Here is a 22,262-nt window from a genome sequence, read left to right as displayed (position 1 = left end):
ATGCAAGACAGGGGGATCTCCCGAGTAAACACCTCGTAGTCCCAAAGTAAATATGCAGTGCATGGGGATCTCCCGAGGAACCGCCTCGTAGTCCCAAAGTAAATATGTAGCAGGTAATCGATGGAAACACGAATTTTCACCAAGAATCTTACAGTTAAAGATTTAATTCAAATCAAGAAAAACGGGTAATTCAACTAAGCATGTTGCACAAATTGTAAGTAAGAGTTAAGGCATATAGACATGCGATACTAGGCTAAACATGATCACTACAAATGCTAAGGCAACTCAATTGATGTATTTTAAAAGAAGACAACTCAGTTAAGGAAATTCAAAAGATGACAAATTAGCAAGAACCGAATTTCCCATAATCAGCTAGTGTACGCACTCGTCACCTCGCGTACACGGCGCTCACATATCACAAATTGTTAAAACAGTACCAAACCCTAAAGGAATTTCCCCCACACAAGGTTAGACAAGTCACTTACCTCAAACCTCGCTCAATCAGTCAAGTAGTATGCCTTTCCCTCGATTTTCCAACTCCGATCGGCTCGAATCTAGCGAAAACAATTTCATACTATAAATATAACTACAAGAAACAAATTTAAGTAATGAAACTACGACTTTAGCAAAGAATCGAAAATTTGGCCCAAAAGATTGACCCGGGCCCATGTCTCAGAATCGGGTAAAAGTCACAAAATACGAACATCCACTCGACCACGAGTTCATCCATACCAAAATTATCAAAATCCGTCACCAAATCGCCACTCAATTCCTCAAATCAACTCTCCAAATCCCTAACCTCAAACTCTCAATTTTCACCTTAAATACACACTATCTAGGTGGAAAAATCAATGGGGAAACAAGATTATTTATCAAAACTAAACACAAGGGACTTACCTTAAGAAATCCCTCGAAAATGCTCTCAAACATCGCCAAGATCGAGTTCAAAATGTCCAATAATGATAAAAATCATGAACCCTTGCTTTTAAGTGTTCTACCCAGCATTCTCGCTTCTACGGTCACATTAGCCGCTTCTGCGGCACCGCTTTTGTAGTCCGGTCCTCGCATCTGCGAAGGCCACAATGCCGCCCAACCGCTTCTGCAGTCATAACCCCGCTTCTGCAGGCGTGCTTCTGTGCAACAAAACCCGCTTCTGCGGACCAGCCTCAAACTCCAGCCTCCGCTTCTGCGATCGATCCCCCGCAGAAACAGAACTCCAGCGTCCGCTTCTGCGATCGATCCCCCGCAGACGCGACTCCACTTCTGCGGCCCTCATACCACACCTGCGACCACTGGCCAATTAACCTAGCCCTGCACCTGCGCCCCATTGCTCGCACCTGCGGTCAGCCTTGCGCATGTGCGATTACACCAGAACCAACCCAACACCAGAAAATCTTCTAAGTCCAAAAATGATCCTTTAACCATCCGAAACTCACCCGAGGCTCCCGGAACCTCAACCAAATATACCAACCAGTACTAAAACATCACACGAACTTAGTCGATCCTTTAAATCATATCAAACAACGCTAAAAACACGAATTACACATCAATTCAAGCCTAATGAACTTCAAAGTTTCAAACTTCTACATCTGACGCCGAAACCTATCAAATAAAGTGCGATTGACATTAAATTTTGCACACAAGTCATAATCGACATTACGGACCTACTTCAACTTTCGAAATCGAGATCCGACCCCGATATCAAAAAGTCCACTACCGGTCAAACTTCCCCCAAAATCACCTAATTTTCCAACTTTCGCCAATTGACGCTAAAATGACCTACAGACCTCCAATTCCACATCCGAACACGCTCCTCAGACTAAAATTACCCTACGGAGCTATAGGAACCGTCAAAACTCCATTCCGGAGTCGTCTTCACATAGTTCGAACTACGGTCAATTCCTACGACTTAAGCTTCTATTTTAGGGATTATGTGTCACATTTCACTCCGAAACCAAAAACAAATCATCTCGGTAAGCTACATAACAACTAAATGAAGCATATGGGGCAATAAGTAGGGGTTCAAGGCTAATTCTCTCAAAACGACCGGGCGAATCGTTACAGTGTACTGTGCATATGTGTGTGTGTATGTGTATGTATGTGTACGTGTGTGTGTATATATATATATATATATATATATATATATATATATATATATGTGTGTGTGTGTGTATAAATATATATACAATTTAGGATGTTATATATATGTAGATTGTAAGTAACAATAATCTATAAGTGTTTGATCATTTAGACCACTAATACCGACCGATTTCGGTCGGTATTTTTATAATTATAATTATATTAAAAGTAATTTTTATTATAAAAAAAAATAATTGACGCAGGGCGGGAAAAAATAAATTAGAATTTCATACTGACATTGGTTGGTATTTTTATAATTATATGAAAAATAATTTTTTATTATCAAAAAAAAAAAATTGACGCAGGACGGAAAAAAAAAAATAAATTTTTGACCGACTTCGGTCGGTATTCTATAATTGTTTTAATTAATCATTTCTTTTGTAGATAGTATGCAAATTTGACCAAGCTTTGATCAAAGATTGACCATTTTTCGACCGCAATCGGTCGAAAAATTCAATTGTGTCAGATAAAGCAAACTTTCTTTTTTGTGGGATCACATTTTCCGATCGATTACGGTCAGTATTTTTATTTACAATTTGTTATTTGATTTTTTCGACTAATTTATTTTGTTTTCGACCAATTTCGGTCGATATTACTTTCCGACCAATTTCGATCGGTATTACTTTCCGTCCAATTTTGATCGGTATGCTAAGCTTTTTGACAGTTTTTTTAGCGGGTGACAGTATCTTAGGCTTCTCATCTTTTCATTTCTTTCACTTTCTAGCTTTGGATTGAAATATAATGATGTAGAAAACTTTTGACTAGTTAATAATTACGGTCAAAGTCGATGTCTTGCTAAATAAATAAACCTTACTACAAAAGCAAGTCCATGTCTTTTTTAATACTTGAAACAGTTTCAAGATTGAGTTGAGACAGCAGAAAAATACTATACTTACTAAAGATGAACTAAAAGTGCGTTGTTATGGTGATATTAATTTATTTTGGTTTCATGTTTTCGGTAGCATGGCATTATCACCGATCACAAGACTGCTTATTTTTTATTTAATCATTTAGTATCTGTAGTCTATTATTACGACTAATTTAGATTCACGCCGAAAATATTAACCAGAAAAAGTATTTCCTCTCAAGAATTTTCTATTACAGAATTTGAAGTCGACACTTCTAACTAAGAAGAGAGGGACCAACCATCTCAGCACATTCTTAGTAGTAATGCCCACTTAATTGCCATTGGATGAAAATCATCCAAGAGAAAGAAAATATCAAAGTCTTTCTAATTGGAGCATTTTTGGTTGAATAATGGACACGAGTCATTTTAAAAGTCATTTATTTTTGTTCACCAATAAGCAAAAAGATAGGAAGCGTGGGGGCATTGAATTGGAGAGTGAAAAGTGAAAGGGCAAACATTGAATGAGTGGAGATGCTTTAATGTGCTCTTTCACATTTAACATATGTTATTTATTTATTTTTTTCTTTTCCTGCATATTTTCTTTTTATTTTCTGGAAGTGAAAATAGGAAATACCAATTCTTCTCTTTCAATTAATGTGATAATTTCCTTTATTATTTTTTTTAGAAAAATAATATATTTTTACATTTTAAAAATAACTAATTTTATACTCCATCCGTTTTAATTTATGTGAACTTATTTCATTGTTAGTTCATGCCAAAAAGAATGACCTCTTTCTATATTTGAAAAATAATTTACTTTTACGCAGTGATTTATAGTCACACAAAATATATGTGTCTCGTTTTACACCGCATGTTCAAAAGTCTTCTCTATTTTCTTAAATTTGTGCTCAATCAAATAAGTTCACATAAATTAAAATTGATATAGTATTTATTACTTTACATTTAATAAGAAGTTTTTATAGTCACAAAATGTTATGATATGTTCAATTGTATAAGTTTTAAAAGCTTGATAGCCATGAAATTGCTATGTCATATTTAAAACGGTAATGTTCAATTTTTTTTTAAAACTTTGTACCAATTCAAACTATGTCACATAAATAAGAAAGAAAAATTTTTATTTTTATTTTTTCTGGATATATGTTTTTTCTTTAAATTCTCAACTTTTTCTCCACTCAACTCACTTTTGCTGAGCTTTCAGAAGTCCTGAACTGAAACTAGAAAATAATATATAAAAATATAAAAAAGGTAAGACACTTCAATGAATTATACAATTATTTTGCTATTCAGAAAGCAACCCCATTTCTTCTATTCTTGATTCTTTGTGCTAACTCTTTTGTCTTCTAAGTCAATAAGCAGATATCAACAGTGAAGAAGATTACAAGTTCTTCAAAAAGAATAGGATTAGGTAGTAGCTATTTCATCTTCTACGTTTACCATCTCAATTATTTTTATTTGTTTGTTACATATTGAGGTAATAATTGTTTGAAATATAGAAGACAGAAGGACTATATTTCAAAGAGGGGTTGTTGTGAATTACCTCAGATCCAGGGTACTGAAGTTTAATGAGAAAAAGGGTACCTGCTTTTTCAGTGCTTTCATGTGATTCTTGGTAATTGACTTTGCTTTTCATAGGTTAAATCACATGACCCTTTCCTTGTTACCTGTCTTTCTTGTGTTTAAAGACTAAGGATTTATGTAAAGTTTGGATTTTTATCTTATTACCTATATGGGTTTTTAGTAATTGAGTGGATGTAAGGATCTCTAGTGAATATTGTTATGTTCTGAGTATATATAGTTGAAGAAGAAGTTAGATTTTGCACAAAAAGGAAAAAAAAAAGGTTCTTGCTGTTTCTTGTTTGCTAAACAGAACTAATTACCAATTTCTGTTAAGCATCCTGATTAATGGGGCGCAGCGCAATGTAAAAGAATGGTCTTTTACTAGTTGATTTACTTAGGCATGGAAAATGGTATGCTGAAGCTCATGATAAGACTATTACCGATTCTAAAGAGAGATGATGAATTAGTTTAACAATGAAAGGCAGTGTAGTTTTAGAGGGGGTGGTCAACTTTTACTGCTTTCAATATAGTGATGTTGATGGAGGAGATGTATCGGGCGGTTGCAGTGCCATTTGTATTTGGTAATTTGATCTGTCATAACCCAAGCTTAGGAAGTTATTTGGATTTTACTAGGCTAAAGTCGATGGATGATACGACAAGCTTGTATTCTAATTCTGCGACTAAAACTTTGGCAGAATCTGTTTCTGGTGGAAATGATGATTGCAGCTCTGCTGATTCAGAGAGCAACCTTAGTATTACAGTATCATCTGTGCCTGAAGAGAGCCCGAGTGAAGGGACTATGTCGCTTGATGTGATTTCTGAAAATGAAAGCAACTGGATTGCTGGTGATGATGATTCCTTCTCATTGGAGGGTGATCAGATTCTTGATAGTTCGTGTTCCTTGTCAGTGGTGAGCGATTGTAGTAGTATATGCGCTGATGATTTTATAGGTTTTGAGATAGCGTCTGATATAGAAGGTCAGGATTTCGTAGATTCTCAGAAAATCATTAGCCATGTCGAACTTATTGCTAAGACTGAGGTTCTAGTAGAGTCAGATGTTGAGGATCCTGTGACTAGACCCGTGGCAGGTTCCGTTGGACTTGAGGAGCAGATCTCAAAATCATCTGCAGTTGTAGTTCAGCTACCCTTAGATAAAGGCTTGAGTGCAACAGTCAGCCGAAGTGTTTTTGAAGTGGACTACATACCTCTATGGGGATATACATCTATCTGTGGAAGGAGGCCAGAAATGGAAGATGCATTTGCAACTGTTCCTAGATTCTTGAAAATTCCTCTGCAGATGCTAATTGGTGATCGTGTGCTTGATGGACAGCCTAGACGCTTAAGTCATTTGACGACTCATTTCTTTGGAGTTTATGATGGCCATGGTGGTTCTCAGGTCTCTGTCTCTCTCTTCTCTCTTTCTCACTTAGGTTTGCACAACTCCTTCTTGTTAACTACATATGAACAAAAATTTTGATTCTTCTTTTTTCTTTTCAGGTGGCAAATTACTGCCGAGACCAGATGCATGCTGTATTGACTGAGGAGCTGGAAACTATTATGATAAATCTCAGTGATGAAAGTATTAGGCAAAGTTGCCAAGAACTCTGGAGAAAAGCATTTACCAACTGTTTTCTTAAAGTTGATGCTGAAATCGCAGGTGGGACTAGTCATGAGCCTGTTGCCCCAGAAACTGTAGGCTCCACAGCCGTTGTTGCCATTGTTTGTTCATCTCACATTATAGTGTCAAACTGTGGTGATTCAAGGGCTGTTCTGTGTCGTGGAAAGGAACCCTTGGCATTGTCAGTGGATCACAAAGTAAGCAAAATTTTAGACTATATTTACTTGCATAGCAATTAATCTCTATGTACTCATTTTCAATTCCGTTCTCTCAGCCAAACCGAGAAGATGAATATGAAAGGATTGAAGCAGCTGGAGGCAAGGTGATACAGTGGAATGGCCATCGTGTTTTTGGTGTTCTTGCAATGTCTAGGTCCATCGGTATGTTTTCTCCTAGCTAACCGTTTTCTAGCATTTGCAAGATACTCTAATCACCAGCTGAGTTTTTTGTATTTTGACCATACTAGTATGACTATGAAGTATGAGCTGTTAAGCTTTAAATCTTTACCATTACTTGGTGCCTTTATTGCGTTACTTAATGCGCTTCCATCTAGGGAATGAAATATTTCCGCTTATCGCTTATATGACACTTTAAGTTCTTTTCAATTGCATGTTGAACTCGAGCATAACTTTAATTATTGGACTTCAATTGAATCTACTTCCATTTTCCCGAGCGAGATTGTGATATATCGGTTTGCTCATATGTTTTATTATGGCCATCAGTTTTCATTTCCATATCGGAATTTCTGAGGCCACCTTGAAAACATACTCAATAGATTGGACTTGAGCACAGTTCATTGTTCTAAAAGAGAAGCTAATTCAAGATTCCATGATTGGTGATACAGCCAATATACTCCAGCTTCTATTATGTAGTAGTGCATGTTGTATGGCTCTGCCTCTTCCATTTGGTCTAAGATGTTTGAATTATAAAATATATTGCCACCTATGCTTAGACGCCAAAACTTTCAGGAATTAGAATTCTCATTAGAAAGGTACATTAAGTGAGCTGCAGGATTGCATAAAGACATTTCTTCTGAACATTCTTGTATATGTAATTTGATATGAGAAGTAACCTGTGGCCAGTAGCATCATGTTACCCAGCTTGTAGCTATTTTCTTGGGGTGTTTATCACTTGAACAGATTTGATCTAGAGTAAATTTTCACATACTAGAGTCCTAAATTTTGTTGGTAAATAGATCTTTTTCTCTCTTTCAAGCCAGTTATTATCGATTGCAGGAGATAGATACTTGAAGCCTTGGATTATTCCTGATCCAGAAGTAACGTTCATACCTCGAGCCAAGGATGACGAATGCCTTATACTTGCGAGTGATGGTTTATGGGATGTCATGACAAATGAAGAAGTTTGTGATATGGCTCGTAAACGCATACTTATGTGGCATAAAAAGAACAGTGTAACGCTCCCCATGGAAAGGGGTGAAGGAATTGATCCAGCAGCACAGGCTGCAGCAGAGTGTTTGTCGAATCGAGCTCTTCAAAAGGGCAGCAAGGACAACATAACTGTGATTGTGGTGGACTTGAAAGCCCAAAGAAAGTTTAAGAGCAAAACCTAACATAACTGGCCTCTCAATCTACTGTTTCATTTATTATAGATTTGCAGTATAAACTAAATATGGTTCAAAATGTAGTCAAGCCCTTGCATTTTTTACCTGGGAATCTGGGATAATGGCTTTTATTGGAGTAGGTTTCTGTATGTATTTTAGTACATGCTCCATTTTGTATGTAATTTTCTTTTTTTAGCTATATTTGAAATAGGAGCAACTACAATTATAATCAAATGTAATGGTCATTATACCTCAAAGTGTTAAAAGGCTCTATGAGGTATTTTAACCTAGTATTACTTTGACATTGTAGATTCATAATAAGCAATTCAGAGTAGAGTTTTTTCTTCTAAAATTTGTATTCTCTTCACCCTAACTGAATGTCCTCTACTTCAGAGAGTCATATTTAAAGGGATAATACACAAACATCACCCTCAACTTGTCCGGAATTTTCAACTACACACCTAAACTTTGCTATAGTTGTGCTATGTGTTATGCTATAGTTGAACATAGAAAAATTGCACCTAAGCGTGTGGTTCAGTGATCAATAAAGTGAGTGAAACTTTAGAACTAAGGATTCATATCTCAAGTCTTAGTCGACAGAATTATCAGCCATGTATCCGTTGAAATAATTAAGATGCACACAAGCTGGCCGGACCGTTATATAAAATCAAACATGCAATAATTGTATTTCTTTCTCTTTTTCATCTGTATTTCTTTTCTCAATTTTATCTTAAAGGGGGGAGGAAAAAAGGGATTAAAACAGCACCATAGACCTAGTCAAAGTGGTAAAAACAGTTATTGGAGCAGAGATAAACATAGAAATTTTTGGGGGACAACACAATCATTTTGTAAAACTAATGATTCCAACGTAAAAGAACGTTGACCGTTATGGTGGTTGAAAGTGGCGGGAGCTAACAAGCCGTAGTCTCTTTCTCTCTTATCACCACCAACTTTTTCATTCTGTCATAAAATGGCTTCGTCAGATGATGGCGGTAGCCACCGCCCTATAGTTGTGGCAGTTGATAAAGATAAGAATAGCGCCTCTGCTGTGAAATGGGCTGTTGATAATCTCCTTGCAAGCAATCCAAATCTTGTATTGGTCCATGTTCGAATCAAGAAGTCACCAAATCGTAGGTACCCTTTTTTCTCTTTCATCGCATTCTCACTTTTCTCTTATTCCCATTCCTAGGGGATCAATAATTTGGTTTGGGAAGAAAATATTATTAGAAATAAAGCCTCTGTAAGGGGAACTTTTGCTTTCTATTGCACACATGAAAAAGGGCAGCTTGGTCCATAAAGCATCTTGCCAAGTGCCGCACCCCAAGTGGTGTGATGTAAGTATTAGGGCCTGATTCGACCGGCTCGAACTTGTGACCTATAGGTCACACGAGACTTGCTCCAAGGCTCCCCTTCGATGAATGTAAGTGAAATGTGCTTTTAGTTTACCACCAAGGAGTGGCAGAATGGATAGGATCCCTCCATTTGGGGTCTCGGATTCAAATCCTTGGAATGCAGAAGCTCCTTTATGGGCCCTACAAAGTGCTAATTCGCATTAGTTATGCCAGTGGATTTCGGATAACAATTTCCAAATGTGGTCCATTCTTTGAAATTTTTGGTTGTTTATTGTGACATTGTTCCTGCTTTGTAGCGGTTGGTGGAAATGAAGCTGCTCCAGATGCAAATGGAGGATCAAGTAACGAAGGTACTCAAAATGTCTTCACTCCTTTCCGGGCTTATTCTGCGCGTAAAAGGGTAAGTGAATTAAACATATCATAGAGGTAGATTGACATTTGACTAAACATATTGATGCCATTCTACATTATGAAACTCATTACCCTTTAATAATTGTCTAATGATTTGACTTGTTGAAAGACCACATAATTTCTATGGATACTTTTGGTAGTTATATATATTTAGCTAATGTTGCAAAAAAAAGTATATTAAACACCGCATTGTCCTCTGTTTGGTCCTTACGATCACAAGAAATAGTGTTTTTGTCTCATAAAGTCTGTTTCTCATTTCTGTTCCCTTTCCCCCCTAAACATCTTGTTCTGCTCGAGTGTTTTGCACCATTAAAGTAATTTATACGTTACCTAGAGTAGTGTCGTTTTTCAATGTTTAGGTGAAACGGGCTTACACCATTTTGGAATTTTTGCTAAATCATACTTTACTCAAATGGTTGCAGATAGTAGTGAAAGAGATCGTCCTTGAGGATAATGAAGTGTCCAAGGGACTTCTTGACTACATCAACGGTCACTGTGTTACCAACATTGTTCTTGGTGCATCATCTAGGAGCGCTCTTGGCAGGTTATTATCTCTCAATTTCTCTGTTCCCTTATACTGCATTACGGAGGAAAAAATTAAACTTGGCTTATAACCTTTTTTTGCAGGAAATATTGGACTCCGGATGTGCCAACAATCATAAATAAGGCTGCACCAGAATTTTGTACTGTCTACGTAGTTTCAAAAGGCAGGCAACAATCTGTCCGACCAGCAGCAAAACCTCTAACTTCTTCTGCGCCAGCAAGGCAACATTTCTCATCTGCATGGACACCGTCTAGATTAAGTAACTCTGAATCAGAAGACATATCCAGGTACAAAATATAAGGAACTGATGATATAAAACTGACCAACTTTCCCTTTCGTTTTGTTGGCTTGAAAAAGCTAACAACTTTGGCACTGCAGTGCTTATAGCCCATGGAGAATGATTACGGTTACTTCTTCATTTGTTGTATCACCATCTTATTTGGTGTTAAATTTTTAACTGTTGAACTAAGAAATAGGTGAAGGGGCAATTAGGCTTCCTTATGCTCTAAGCAAACGTGTGAATTCTTTATGTTCTAGCTAACTTTAATGAATAAATGGTACAAAATAGGTTGTCATTTGCAAGGGCAGAGCCAAAGATTATAGAATCTGAGAAGACGAGGCCTGAAAAAGGACCATCTAATGTAGTGATGGATCATCTTCATGCTCCCTCTGGAGGGCCGATGAATTCATGTAGCCGAACTTCTCTATCAGATGGTAGTGAACTCTTCGCTCGTATTAACCACAGATCAGTTGATATCTCAGCCGACAATCTTGACTTCACACAAGTTGCAATCAAAGAAACTACAAGGAATGGAAGCTCCTCATATTCAGTAAGTGCAATATAATAATAGAAGCTACATTACAGTGCAAATTTGTAGCTTAATACACAATATGAGCATTTCCGTTATATGAAAAGTAACAAATTTGCTGAATAATAACCTCTGTCTCATCATATGTGATAATGCAGTTGGAAGCTGAGATGAAAAGACTAAAACTTGAGCTAAGGCAAACTTTGGATATGTATAATGCAGCTTGCAAAGAAGCTGTCTTGGCCAACCAAGCGGTAATGTCTCATTGTCTAACTGCCTAGAACCACAAAGATGAAGACCATTTAAAATAGCAAGAAAGAAAAAATTTGAAGGCCAAGTATCTGCAAAAAACATCAAACATAGAACATGCATTGAAAAGAAACCTAGTTTTAAAGTTCAAAGATAGAAAAGAAATTATAAGGGAACTCATGTTTCTACAAATTTTACTAGCACTCACAGAATCAAATGTTCAGTTTATGTTACTAAGATACTTAGTGTACATGGCTTAGATGCCTAGAATAGGCCACCGTATTTGCATGGTATATTTTAGAACAGATAATATTATTCTAGGGGCTACCAACGCCCAAAACTACATGGGTGCATTCAGCATTTTTGTGGGGAGTTATTCTTCCAAGAAAATAAATAGTCTGAAATAATTGTTATTAGTTACTCCTTCCGTTCCGATTTATGTGAAACTGTTTGACTGGGCACGGAGTTTAAGAAAAAATGAAGACTTTTGGAATTTGTGGTCATAAACAAGTCAAAAAGGGGCCCAGAGTATTTGTGTGGTTATAAAAGCTTCCCATTAAGGGTAGAATTATAAGTTTAAGCTAAATCGTTTCCAAATTTAGAAAGAGGTCATGCTTTTTGGAACGGACCAAAAAGGAAATAGGTTCACATAAACTGAAACGGAGGGAGTACAATTTTATCTATATACTGAGTAAGAAATAGCATCATATTCATATCACCCTTGTGTATACAACAACAACAACAACCTAGTATAATCCCACTAGTAGGGTCTGGGGAGGCGAGGGTAGTGTGTACACAGACCTTACCCCTACCCTGGGGTAGAGAGGCTGTTTCCGACATATCACTCTTGTGTATAAGTTTATGAACAGATTGTTAGTATGTCTCTGTTTGCCATAAATGGCTCTTGGAAACACGAGTTACAAATTTATGACATCAAATGCAAAGGACCAAGGCTTTCTTCCTCTTCTTATCCTTGATTAATTTTTTCATGTGTTATGTGTATACAAAATTTCAGGCTGAAGAGCTTAATAAATGGAAAATGGAAGAAGCTCGTAGGTTTGAACAAGCCCGTCTTGCTGAAGATGCAGCTCTTGCAATTGCTGAGACCGAAAAGGCTAAATGCAGAGCTGCTATTGAAGCTGCTAAGAAAGCACAAAAGATGGTGGAGATAGAAGCACAAAGAAGGAAGTATGCGGAGCTGAAGGCCAAGCAAGAGGGAGAAAAAAAGAATCGAGCAATGAATGTTCTATCTCAGAATGATCTCCGTTATAGGAAGTATACAATAGAAGAGATTGAGGCAGCCACCAAAAATTTCTCAAGTTCACTAAAAGTTGGAGAAGGTGGATATGGACCTGTTTTTAAGGGAAAACTTGATCACACACCTGTTGCCATTAAAGTTCTGAGTGCTGATGCTGCACAAGGGAAGAAACAGTTCCAACAAGAGGTAACTCTTTATATCTCTAATTCATTGATACACTCTGCTTTTACAATACATACTAAGATATGAAACGTCCTTCATCGTTTGAGATGAGCAACTTCATTTTTCATAGAATTATGTGCGTTCATTGAGTCACTTCTAGAGTTAATTACCGAGGAAGCAATGGAGGGAATCATGATAAATTGTACATGTAGACAAATGCATGTATAATGATGCATTTTGGTGCATGCCATGATTGTTTTGATTAATCTATAATAGGAATGTTATACACTAGGTGATTTCTTCTCATCTGCCTAAGTTTTGGCGCAAAGTAACTGGTACATGTGCTGGTGGGAGGTAGTAGGTACTTGGTGAAAAATCGGAGTGGGCTTACACTACCTGCATAAAAAAAATATGTATTACGGGAATGTTTTTGACTAATGAATAACCTGGTTTTTTGTTCCAAGTATGTATGCTTCATCTAAAAGCTTCCTTAGTATGCGCATAAGCATCTTGTGTAATCTTTTACCAGTACATTTATGAGCACATTCTTAGAGATGTCTAAGGAAGCTCTTGTTTGAAAAGGTTAAATGATGGCTTACTACATGTAAATGGGATGGATTTTCAATTACTACTATAACTAGAATGGGATGGATTCAAAGTAGGAGTAAGGTCTGTTTACACACTACCCTACCAGACCCCATTTGTGGGATTATACAGTATTTTTTTTTTTTGTTGTTGTTGTACTATAACTAGAATGTTTGCAAGATGTTGTAGCTTGTACTTGCTCATGTATGCTATATACATAGATGTTCTCTTGCCTTGGTTAAATTGTTGATTGATGTTAGTATAGTATTCAACAAGCCACCTGCTGATGCACATAAAAAATGCTTTCTCATTTACAGGTTGAGGTCCTCAGTCTCATTAGGCATCCGAATCTGGTGCTACTATTAGGTGCATGTCCCGAGTACGGGTGTTTAGTTTATGAGTTTATGAATAATGGCAGTTTGGAAGATCGTCTTTTTCGGAAAGGTAATACCCCTTCAATTCCATGGGAAATTCGCTTCAAAATTGCTGCGGAGATTGCAACCGGACTTCTATTCCTTCACCAAGCAAAGCCAGAACCTCTTGTTCACCGTGATCTAAAGCCAGCAAATATCCTTTTAGACAGAAATTATGTCTGCAAAATTAGTGATGTTGGGTTGGCAAGGTTAGTTCCACCATCTGTAGCTGATACTGTGACACAATATCACATGACTTCAGCTGCTGGAACTTTTTGTTATATAGATCCTGAATATCAACAAACAGGAAAGTTAGGGACTAAATCAGATATATATTCGCTCGGCGTAATGTTGCTCCAAATTATTACTGCAAGGCCACCAATGGGTTTAACTCATCATGTTGAGAGGGCCATTGAAAAAGGTACATTTGCAGATTTGTTAGATCCGACAGTGCAACACTGGCCAGTTGAAGAGGCTCTTAAGTTTGCAAAATTGTCACTCAAGTGTGCTGAGCTGAGGATGAAAGATCGACCGGATCTTGGTTCAGTAATAGTGCCTGAGCTTAATAAGCTTAAAGAAGTTGGAATTAACAGCATGCCAAGTATCAGTAGCTAACTTGCTCCTCTGCATCTTTATTAAAAGATTGTATCGATATGAGGGATCAAGAATTGTCAACGCAAAAACTTCCTCTCTTTTTTTTTTTTGGCATGATTCTGAGTGTTGGTATGTCCAATTGATCACTCTTCAATGCAATAATAACTGAATGTTAGAATTATTGTTGCTACATGTAGTCCAAAAGGATCTTGAGTATGTGATGATGAAATTAAGGTGTTCGGCTATGACTTGCAAATATTGACCTTTATTATTTGAAAATCTTGTTTGAGGAGTCTTTCGGAAACTCCTTTTTTTCAACATCAACATATTTTCCAAACTTGTATACGGTCAGAATTGGGCTTGCCTAATTTCATATGACTAACCGAAATCGGGACGGAAGATCAAGGCCCGGCCCCAGTTATATCGGAACATGGTACGAAGATGGATTGGCAAGCTCGTTGATCACTGGCTGATCAGGATCGAGGTCAATTCGAGACCGAAGCGAGAAAGAGATTGAGCAAGATCGAAGGAGGCCTGCTACGCCGAATAACGGAAAGCCGAGATATCCGTGATCGGGCGAGGATCGTGGCGGGAATCTCGACACATATCGAGTTAGGATCGGATATTTAGCCTATCATGGGATTTACTTCTGTAATTAGAAATATACCATAAATAGGGTTCCTGTGCTATATAAAGAGGGTCTTAATCATTTTGTAACAAACATACATTCATGCACAACAAGGCAATATATCATATTTTCTCTTGCAAGCTCTGTTGTTAAAGTCCATACTTTGTAATAGCAAACTTAGCTGGTTCGAGGGCAGTCTACCTCGAGGGCCGTGGTTGTTCATCATATTGGTTAGCTTTATTTACAATTAATCCCTAGCATTAATTCAGACAATTATCAATTTGTGCCAAATGAAATCACATATCCTTAAAACCACTTATAAGTTTAATTGTTGTCCGATTTTAAGGCAAACAATTTGGCGCCCACCGTGGAGCTAAGGATAATAGTGATTGTTTGGAACAATTTTTTGTAACACACATAATTTTACGCTTGTTCTTTGAAGTGTCTTTGATTCCAGGATCAACATGTCAAACTCTCAAGTAGTACCCACACACACAGACGATGGCATCGGTCTCTATGGCGAGAATGATGACATAGCCGTCCCCTGAAACGGAGTACCTCCAGTAAACCCCGATGGAGCTCCGGCCGTGGATCCAATCGACGTCAGCTCCCATATTGCTATTAATGGGAATTTGGGCGCCGATCCTGAAAATAGCATCCGCCGAGATGCTCGAACAGCTGATCAGAACGCAAGGGCAGTGGAAAAGGCGGGATTAGCCTTCAAATGATATTTGAAATATTGCAAACTCAACAAGCTGCAATAGCACAACTTCAGAATCAGAATCGTACACCAAGCAGGATCGAGATCGAGCCATCGCAAGAAATTGTTCATAGAGCCGAATCGGTATCAAAGAAATCGAATGGAGAAGAACTGGAGACCAATCCTGCTATCATAAAGATGCTTGAGGATCTTTCGAAGCGAATAGAAACAGGAGAAAAAAGGATCGAGAAAAACGATAAGAAAGTGGAAACTTATAATTCTAGGGTTGACCAAATCCTGGGGGCAACACCGGTGTTGAAAGGGCTTAATTCCAAAAAGTTTGTCCAAAAACCTTTCCCCCGAGTGCGGCTCCGAAGCCAATCCCCAAGAAGTTTCGTATGCCCGAGATCCCGAAATATAACGTGACAACAGATCCAAACGAGCACGTTACCTCATACACGTGCGCCATTAAGGGAAATGACTTGGAAGATGATGAGATTGAGTCTGTGTTGCTGAAGAAGTTCGGGGAAACTCTATCGAAGGGAGCTATGATATGGTAACATAATTTACCACCTAATTCTGTTGATTCGTTCGCTATACTTGCAGATTCTTTTGTAAAGGCACACGCCGGAGCTATCAAGGTAGCCACAAGAAAATCGAACCTTTTTAAGGTAAGGCAAAAAGACAACGAGATGCTCAGGGAATTTGTGTCTCGGTTCCAAATAGAACGAATGGATTTGCCACCGGTCACTGACGATTGGGCCGTTCAAGCCTTTACTCAAGGCCTCAATGCTCGAAGTTCCGTAGCTTCACAATAGCTAAAACAGAATTTGATCGAGTATCCGGCTGTCACTTGGGCCGATGTGCATAATTGGTATCAGTCGAAGATCAGGGTCGAGGATGATCAATTGGGGGCTCCAACCGGTTCAGTTTATCCTAACAGGCCTGTGGAAATAGTTAAAAGGGACTTCGACCGGGAACCGCGATCGAACAGAGATCAATATCAGCCATACAGTGGAGATCGGAGAGATAATGGCCCTGTACGAAACCCCGTTCGGAATGATCGAGGACAGAGCTCCCGAGGGCTCATGAGCAAGAATGGTTTTGATAATAATGTCGGATCTAAAGAAGCACCTCGATTGTCAGAATATAACTTCAACGTAGATTCTTCCGCCATAGTGTAGGTCATTGGAAGTATCAAAGATATTAGATGGCCTCGACCTCTGTAGACCGATCCGGCCCCGAGAAATCCCAACCAAATATGCAAGTATCATGGTACCCATGGTCATAAAACAGAAGATTGCAGACAGCTAAGGGAGGAAGTAGCCCGATTGTTCAACGAGGGGCACCTTCGGAAATTCGTAAGTGATCGAGCCAAGAATCGCTTTAAAAACAGAGATTCAAACAGGCAGAACGAGCAGGAAGAGCCACAACACGCGATTCACATGATCGTAGGAGGGGTCGATATTCCACAAAGACCAGTGTTTAAATGCACCAAAGTGACGATCACACAAGAAAAACGAGCACGGGATTACTTACTAGAAGAGACTTTGTCTTTCAACGACGAGGATGCGGAAGGGATCGATTGACCTCATACCGACTCATTGGTAATATCTGTCCTTATGAATAAAACTCGAGTTAAACGTGTTTTGATTGATCCAGGTAGCTCGGCCAACATTATTCGATCGAGGGTCGTAGAACAGCTCGGCCTACAAGATCAAATTATGCCCGCAGCTCGAGTACTTAACGGCTTCATTATGGCGAGCGAAACCACCAAAGGTGAGATTATCTTGCCAGTGAACATGGTCGGGACCATCCAAGAAACAAAGTTCCATGTAATCGAGGGCAACATGAGGTATACCGCCCTACTCGGAAGGCCTTGGATCCATAACATGAGGGCAGTGCCTTCGAACCTTCACCAAGTTCTGAAGTTCCCGACATCGGAGGGAGTCAAAACAGTGTACGGGGAGCAACCCGCCTCCAAGGAGATGTTTGCGATCGATGAGGTGACACCGGTATCGGCACTTTCATCAGCAAAGGGATCGAATTCAAAGTGAGAGCTAGAAGTCAAATAGCAACCACAGTCACTAGCCTCGGCCCAACCAGAGGAACGGGAAATTTACGAGGATGATGACTATATGATCCCCCGATCCTTCATAATACCCGATGATTTTGACGCCACAAAATCAACGGTCGAAGAGCTGGAACAAATCATACTGATTGAGCATCTGCCCGATCGAAAGGTATACTTAGGCACGGGATTAACTCCCGAACTCAGGGAAAAACTTATTAAATTCCTTAAAACTAATATGGATTGTTTTTCCTGGTCCCACCTCGATATGACAGGGATCACGCCGGAAATTACCACTCACAAGTTGAGTCTGGATCCAAAATTCTGCTCGGTGAAGCAAAAAAGAAGGCCCCAGTCCGAGATCAAACATGCCTTCATCAAGGACGAGGCAACCAAACTTTTCAAAATAGGATCCATTCGGGAAGTAAAGTATCCCGAATGGCTAGCAAACGTAGTGGTAGTCCCGAATAAGGGAAATAAACTTAGAATGTGTGTAGACTATAAGGACTTGAACAAAGCCTGCCCTAAGGATTCTTTTCCTTTGTCGAATATCGATCGCATGATCGATGCCACGGCCGGCCACGAGATTCTCAGTTTTCTCGATGCCTACTCCGGGTACAATCAAATACAGATGAACCCGGAGGATCAGGAAAAGACTTTGTTCATCGCTAAATATGGCACCTATTGTTATAACGTAATGTCGTTCGAACTACACAATGCTGGTGCAACTTATCAACGCCTAGTGAATCTAATATTCAAAGAACAAATAGGGAAATCTATGGAAGTTTATATTGATGATATGCTAGTTAAGTCCATATGAGCAGAGGACCATTTAAAGCATTTGCAGGAAACCTTCGATATATTGAGGAAGTACAATATGAAGCACAACCCAGAAAAGTGCGTATTCGGGGTTGGCTCGGGCAAGTTTCTCGGCTTCATGGTGTCCAATCGGGGAATCGAGATTAACCCCGACAAAATCAAAGCTATCGAGAATATCAAGGTCATAGATAATGTAAAGGTCGTGCAAAGGCTAACCGGGCGCATAGCCGCCCTGGGGCGATTCATTTCGAGGTCCTCAGACCGGAGTCACCAATTCTTCTCGTTGCTTAGGAAGAAGAACAATTTTGCATAGACCCCAGAATGTCAGCAGGCCTTGGAAGAATTAAAACGATAGTTGTCGAGCCCACCACTGCTTCACAACCCCGAAAGCGGACGAGCAACACTACTTATACTTAGCAGTCTCAGACATAGCGGTAAGTGGGGTCCTACTTCGAGAAGAGCAAGGTACACAATTCCCTATTTACTATGTTAGTTGAACCTTAGGTGAGGCCAAGATCCAGTACCCACACTTAGAAAAAATAGCGCTTGCTTTAATACGCGCCTGTAGGAAATTAAAACCATATTTTCAATGTCACCCGATTTGTGTTGTAACTACCTATCCCCTTCGCAATGTCTTGCACAAACCCGAACTTTCGGGTCGACTGGCCAAATAGGTCGACGAGATCAGCAGGTATGGTATCGAGTATCAACCCCGAACGGCCATCAAATCTCAAATCTTGGCATACTTCGTGGCCGACTTCACGCCAGCACCCGTGCCCGAGGTCGAAATGGAACTATTTTTAAAATCGGGTACGTCATCGGGGGTGTGGACCCTCTTCATATATGTCGCTTCGAATGTGAAAGGGTCCGGACTGGGCATCGTTTTGAAGCCACCCATGGGTGACATAATTAGACAATCTATCAGAACTTCGAAGTTAACTAACAATGAGGCCGAATATGAGGCCATGATTGCAGGTCTCGAGCTGGCTAAAAGTTTGGGAGCAGAGGTCATCGAGGCCAAATTTGATTCTCTACTTGTGGTAAATCAAGTCAACAGAACTTACGAAGTCCGAGAAGATCGAATGCAGAGATACTTGGACAAGCTACAGGTAACTTTGCACCGGTTTAAAGAGTAGACCTTACAACACATACCTCGGGAACAGAATGGTGAGGTTGATGCCCTTGTAAACTTGGGATCATCGGTCGAGGATGACGAACTTAACTCGAGGACTGTCGTATGACTCTCGAGAACAGTAATCGAAGAAGGCCACGCCGAAATAAACTCTACAAGCCTGACCTGGGATTGGAGAAACAAGTACATTGAATACCTAAAGAACGAGAAACTCCCATCAGATCCGAAGGAATCAAGGACTCTACGCACGAAGGCAGCATGATACACCTTGGCCGAGGATGGAAGGCTATTTAGGAGGATGTTCGATGGGCCATTGGCGATATGTTTGGGACCAGGAGACACCGACTATGTCCTGCGGGAGATTCACGAAGGCACTTGTGGGAACCACTCCGGTGCCGAATCACTGGTTCACAAAGTTATCAGAGAAGGGTATTATTGGGCTGATATGGAAAAAGATACCAAAGAGTTCGTCCGAAAATGCGACAAATGCCAAAGGTATGCGCCGATGATTTACCAGCCCGGGGAGCAGCTCCACTCGGTCTTATCCCCATGGCCATCCATAAAATGGGAAATGGACATCGTCGGCCCTCTACCATCGGCTCCAGGTAAAGGTCAATTTATTTTATTTATGACTGATTATTTTTCTAAGTAGGTTAAAGCACAGACTTTCGAGAAAGTCAGAGAAAAAGAAGTCATAGACTTCATTTGGGACCACATTATATGTCGATTGGGGATGCCTGCCGAGATTTTGTGCGACATTGGGAAACAATTCATCGACAGCAAAGTGACTAAATTTCTCGAGGATCACAAGATTAGAAGGATTCTATCAACGCCATACCATCCCAGCGGGAACGGACAAGCCGAATCGACCAACAAAACCATCATTCAAAATTTTAAAAGAGATTGACCGACGCTAAGGGAAAATGGAGAGAGATATTGCCCGAAGTTCTTTGGCATACCGCACGACGTCGAAATCCAGCACGAGGGCAACATCATTCTCTTTGGTCTATGGAGCCGAAGCTCTTATCCCGATCGAGATCGGGGAACCTAGCCTCAGGTTTCAATATGCAACAGAAGAATCGAATAACGAGGCCATGAATACGAGCTTAGAATTATTGTATGAAAGACGCGAGGCCACCTTCGTTTGATTGGCTGCACAAAAATAGCGGATCGAAAGGTACTACAACAGAAGAACCAATCTTCGACACTTTAAAACTGGGGAATTGGTGCTAAAGAAAGTCACCCTCAACACTCGAAACCCGAATGAATGAAAAATGGTTCTAAATTAGGAAGGGCCATATCAGGTCCTCGATATCATCGGAAAGGGATCCTACAGGCTTGACACGATGAACGGCGAACAATTACCAAACAATTGGAATGTATCACTCCTAAAGCGATACTACTGCTAAGGTATGACCTTCTCCATTTTCATTTATATTTTAAGTTATCCAATTGCATGTGTTCGATCGAGGACGACGATGGATTCTTCAACACAGTGTCTTTAGGTCTGAAAGCACGCGTTGCACTCTTTTTTCCTTAGACCGGTTTTTTGTCCCAAATGGGTTTTTTCTGGCAAGGTTTTTAACAAGGAAATCATTGTTCGTGCTAACGTAGAATAATTCAACAGTATCCGAGGCTTCTCTATAATCAATCTCGAATACTGGGGGGGACATCACCCCCGAATGTCAACTTTGTTGCAAGGAAATCACTTCGTGACAGCAGGGTCTCGATAGATAAATTTTGTAAGGGCCAAACGGTCGAGTGAACCGTGCCCATATAGGTTGCTCAGGCCCTGACATCAAACATGTACGTGTGTATCTATTAAGAGAAGTAATATTTCCTTGCCAAATATCTCATTCCTTAAAAATCTATTTTGTAAACAGGATTAAGGGCCGATCACAACTGAAGTTAGAAAAACTAACCCCACACTCGGGGACTGTCGTCCGAAGAATAGACGAGATAAATAGAAGAGATCGAATTATTAAAATCTCGAGATTATAAGACCTTAAAAAGGCAAACCTCGATTTTTATAGGCCACGTCCGCCACACTCGGGGACTGATAATTCTGGCAAGCTCGAAGTAAAACGGTAAAATAAGCCCAAGGGGCAGATTCCGAATTAAAAGGCTACGGCCGAATTAACACGGCTCGGAGACGTCCGAATTCCGTAACAAAACAGGCCTTCAAACTTTTTCACAACCGGTTCTAAAAGGCTACCCTCGGCGGAATCCTAATACTTAAGATATTTTCGAGAAAAAACGTTGATAAATATCAAACTCCGATAACGCCTTAACCCAGAAAGGCAATGAAAAAAAGAATTTGTTCGAACTCTCGAACACGACTTCATTATTTCATGCTAAGGCATTACAACCTTTGCGAACATGAATTCTTGAAAGACAAAAAGGGGTAGAAAGACTTATATATGTTAAAACGATCGTTCTACAAAGGCCAGATCGGCCAAATACGAAAGCCTAAGGGCTATTCTCACTTCTTACTCGGCTACTAACTCGAGTTCAAATGCATTCCCACTCGGTAACTATTCTTCGAGCCTAAGGGCCATCTGATTTCGAATTCGAGATAACATTCTCACTCGAACATCGAATTCAAAGATTACCTTATTCCGAGTCCAGATAAATGATCTCACTCGGCTCTGATTTATCAGAAACTGCCTCAGGTTAAGTTTGAATATTTGATCTGGGACCATTGAATACAACCATATAATTGTGCGCTAAAGTACTTTGACATTTGCATAAAATAACTAAAAGACAACGGATTCGGGAACCATGGAAAGAAA

At 39.5% G+C, this 22,262-nt stretch overlaps 2 protein-coding genes across 5 annotated transcripts; both read left to right on the top strand.

The window, feature by feature from the left end:
* The first annotated feature begins 4,191 nt into the window (after positions 1 to 4,191).
* On the top strand, positions 4,192 to 8,095 carry LOC104097095 (protein phosphatase 2C 53-like). 3 transcript variants are annotated; one of them, XM_009603609.4, is made up of 5 exons: positions 4,214 to 4,412; positions 5,260 to 5,960; positions 6,062 to 6,379; positions 6,457 to 6,562; positions 7,418 to 8,095. In XM_009603609.4, exons 2-5 carry the CDS (start codon positions 5,364 to 5,366, stop codon positions 7,750 to 7,752), a joined length of 1,356 nt encoding a protein of 451 aa, XP_009601904.1. In that variant the 5' UTR covers positions 4,214 to 4,412; positions 5,260 to 5,363; the 3' UTR covers positions 7,753 to 8,095. The 3 variants fall into 3 exon arrangements, with proteins under 3 accessions (XP_009601902.1, XP_009601904.1, XP_033512266.1); XM_033656375.2 differs by having other exon boundaries at positions 4,214 to 4,616; XM_009603607.4 differs by having other exon boundaries at positions 4,192 to 5,960.
* Positions 8,096 to 8,570: 475 nt separating this feature from the next.
* Positions 8,571 to 14,399, top strand: LOC104097094 (U-box domain-containing protein 35-like). 2 transcript variants are annotated; one of them, XM_009603605.4, is made up of 8 exons: positions 8,571 to 8,873; positions 9,392 to 9,495; positions 9,929 to 10,050; positions 10,134 to 10,337; positions 10,619 to 10,880; positions 11,018 to 11,113; positions 12,124 to 12,552; positions 13,431 to 14,399. In XM_009603605.4, exons 1-8 carry the CDS (start codon positions 8,714 to 8,716, stop codon positions 14,139 to 14,141), a joined length of 2,088 nt encoding a protein of 695 aa, XP_009601900.1. In that variant the 5' UTR covers positions 8,571 to 8,713; the 3' UTR covers positions 14,142 to 14,399. The 2 variants fall into 2 exon arrangements, with proteins under 2 accessions (XP_009601900.1, XP_009601901.1); XM_009603606.4 differs by having other exon boundaries at positions 8,710 to 8,877.
* Positions 14,400 to 22,262: the final 7,863 nt, after the last annotated feature.

The sequence above is a fragment of the Nicotiana tomentosiformis genome, chromosome 12 (assembly GCF_000390325.3).
Source record: "Nicotiana tomentosiformis chromosome 12, ASM39032v3, whole genome shotgun sequence".
NCBI classification, from domain to species: domain Eukaryota; kingdom Viridiplantae; phylum Streptophyta; class Magnoliopsida; order Solanales; family Solanaceae; genus Nicotiana; species Nicotiana tomentosiformis.
Note: the sequence above shows the minus strand (reverse complement) of the source record. Positions and strands in the feature narration are given on the sequence as shown.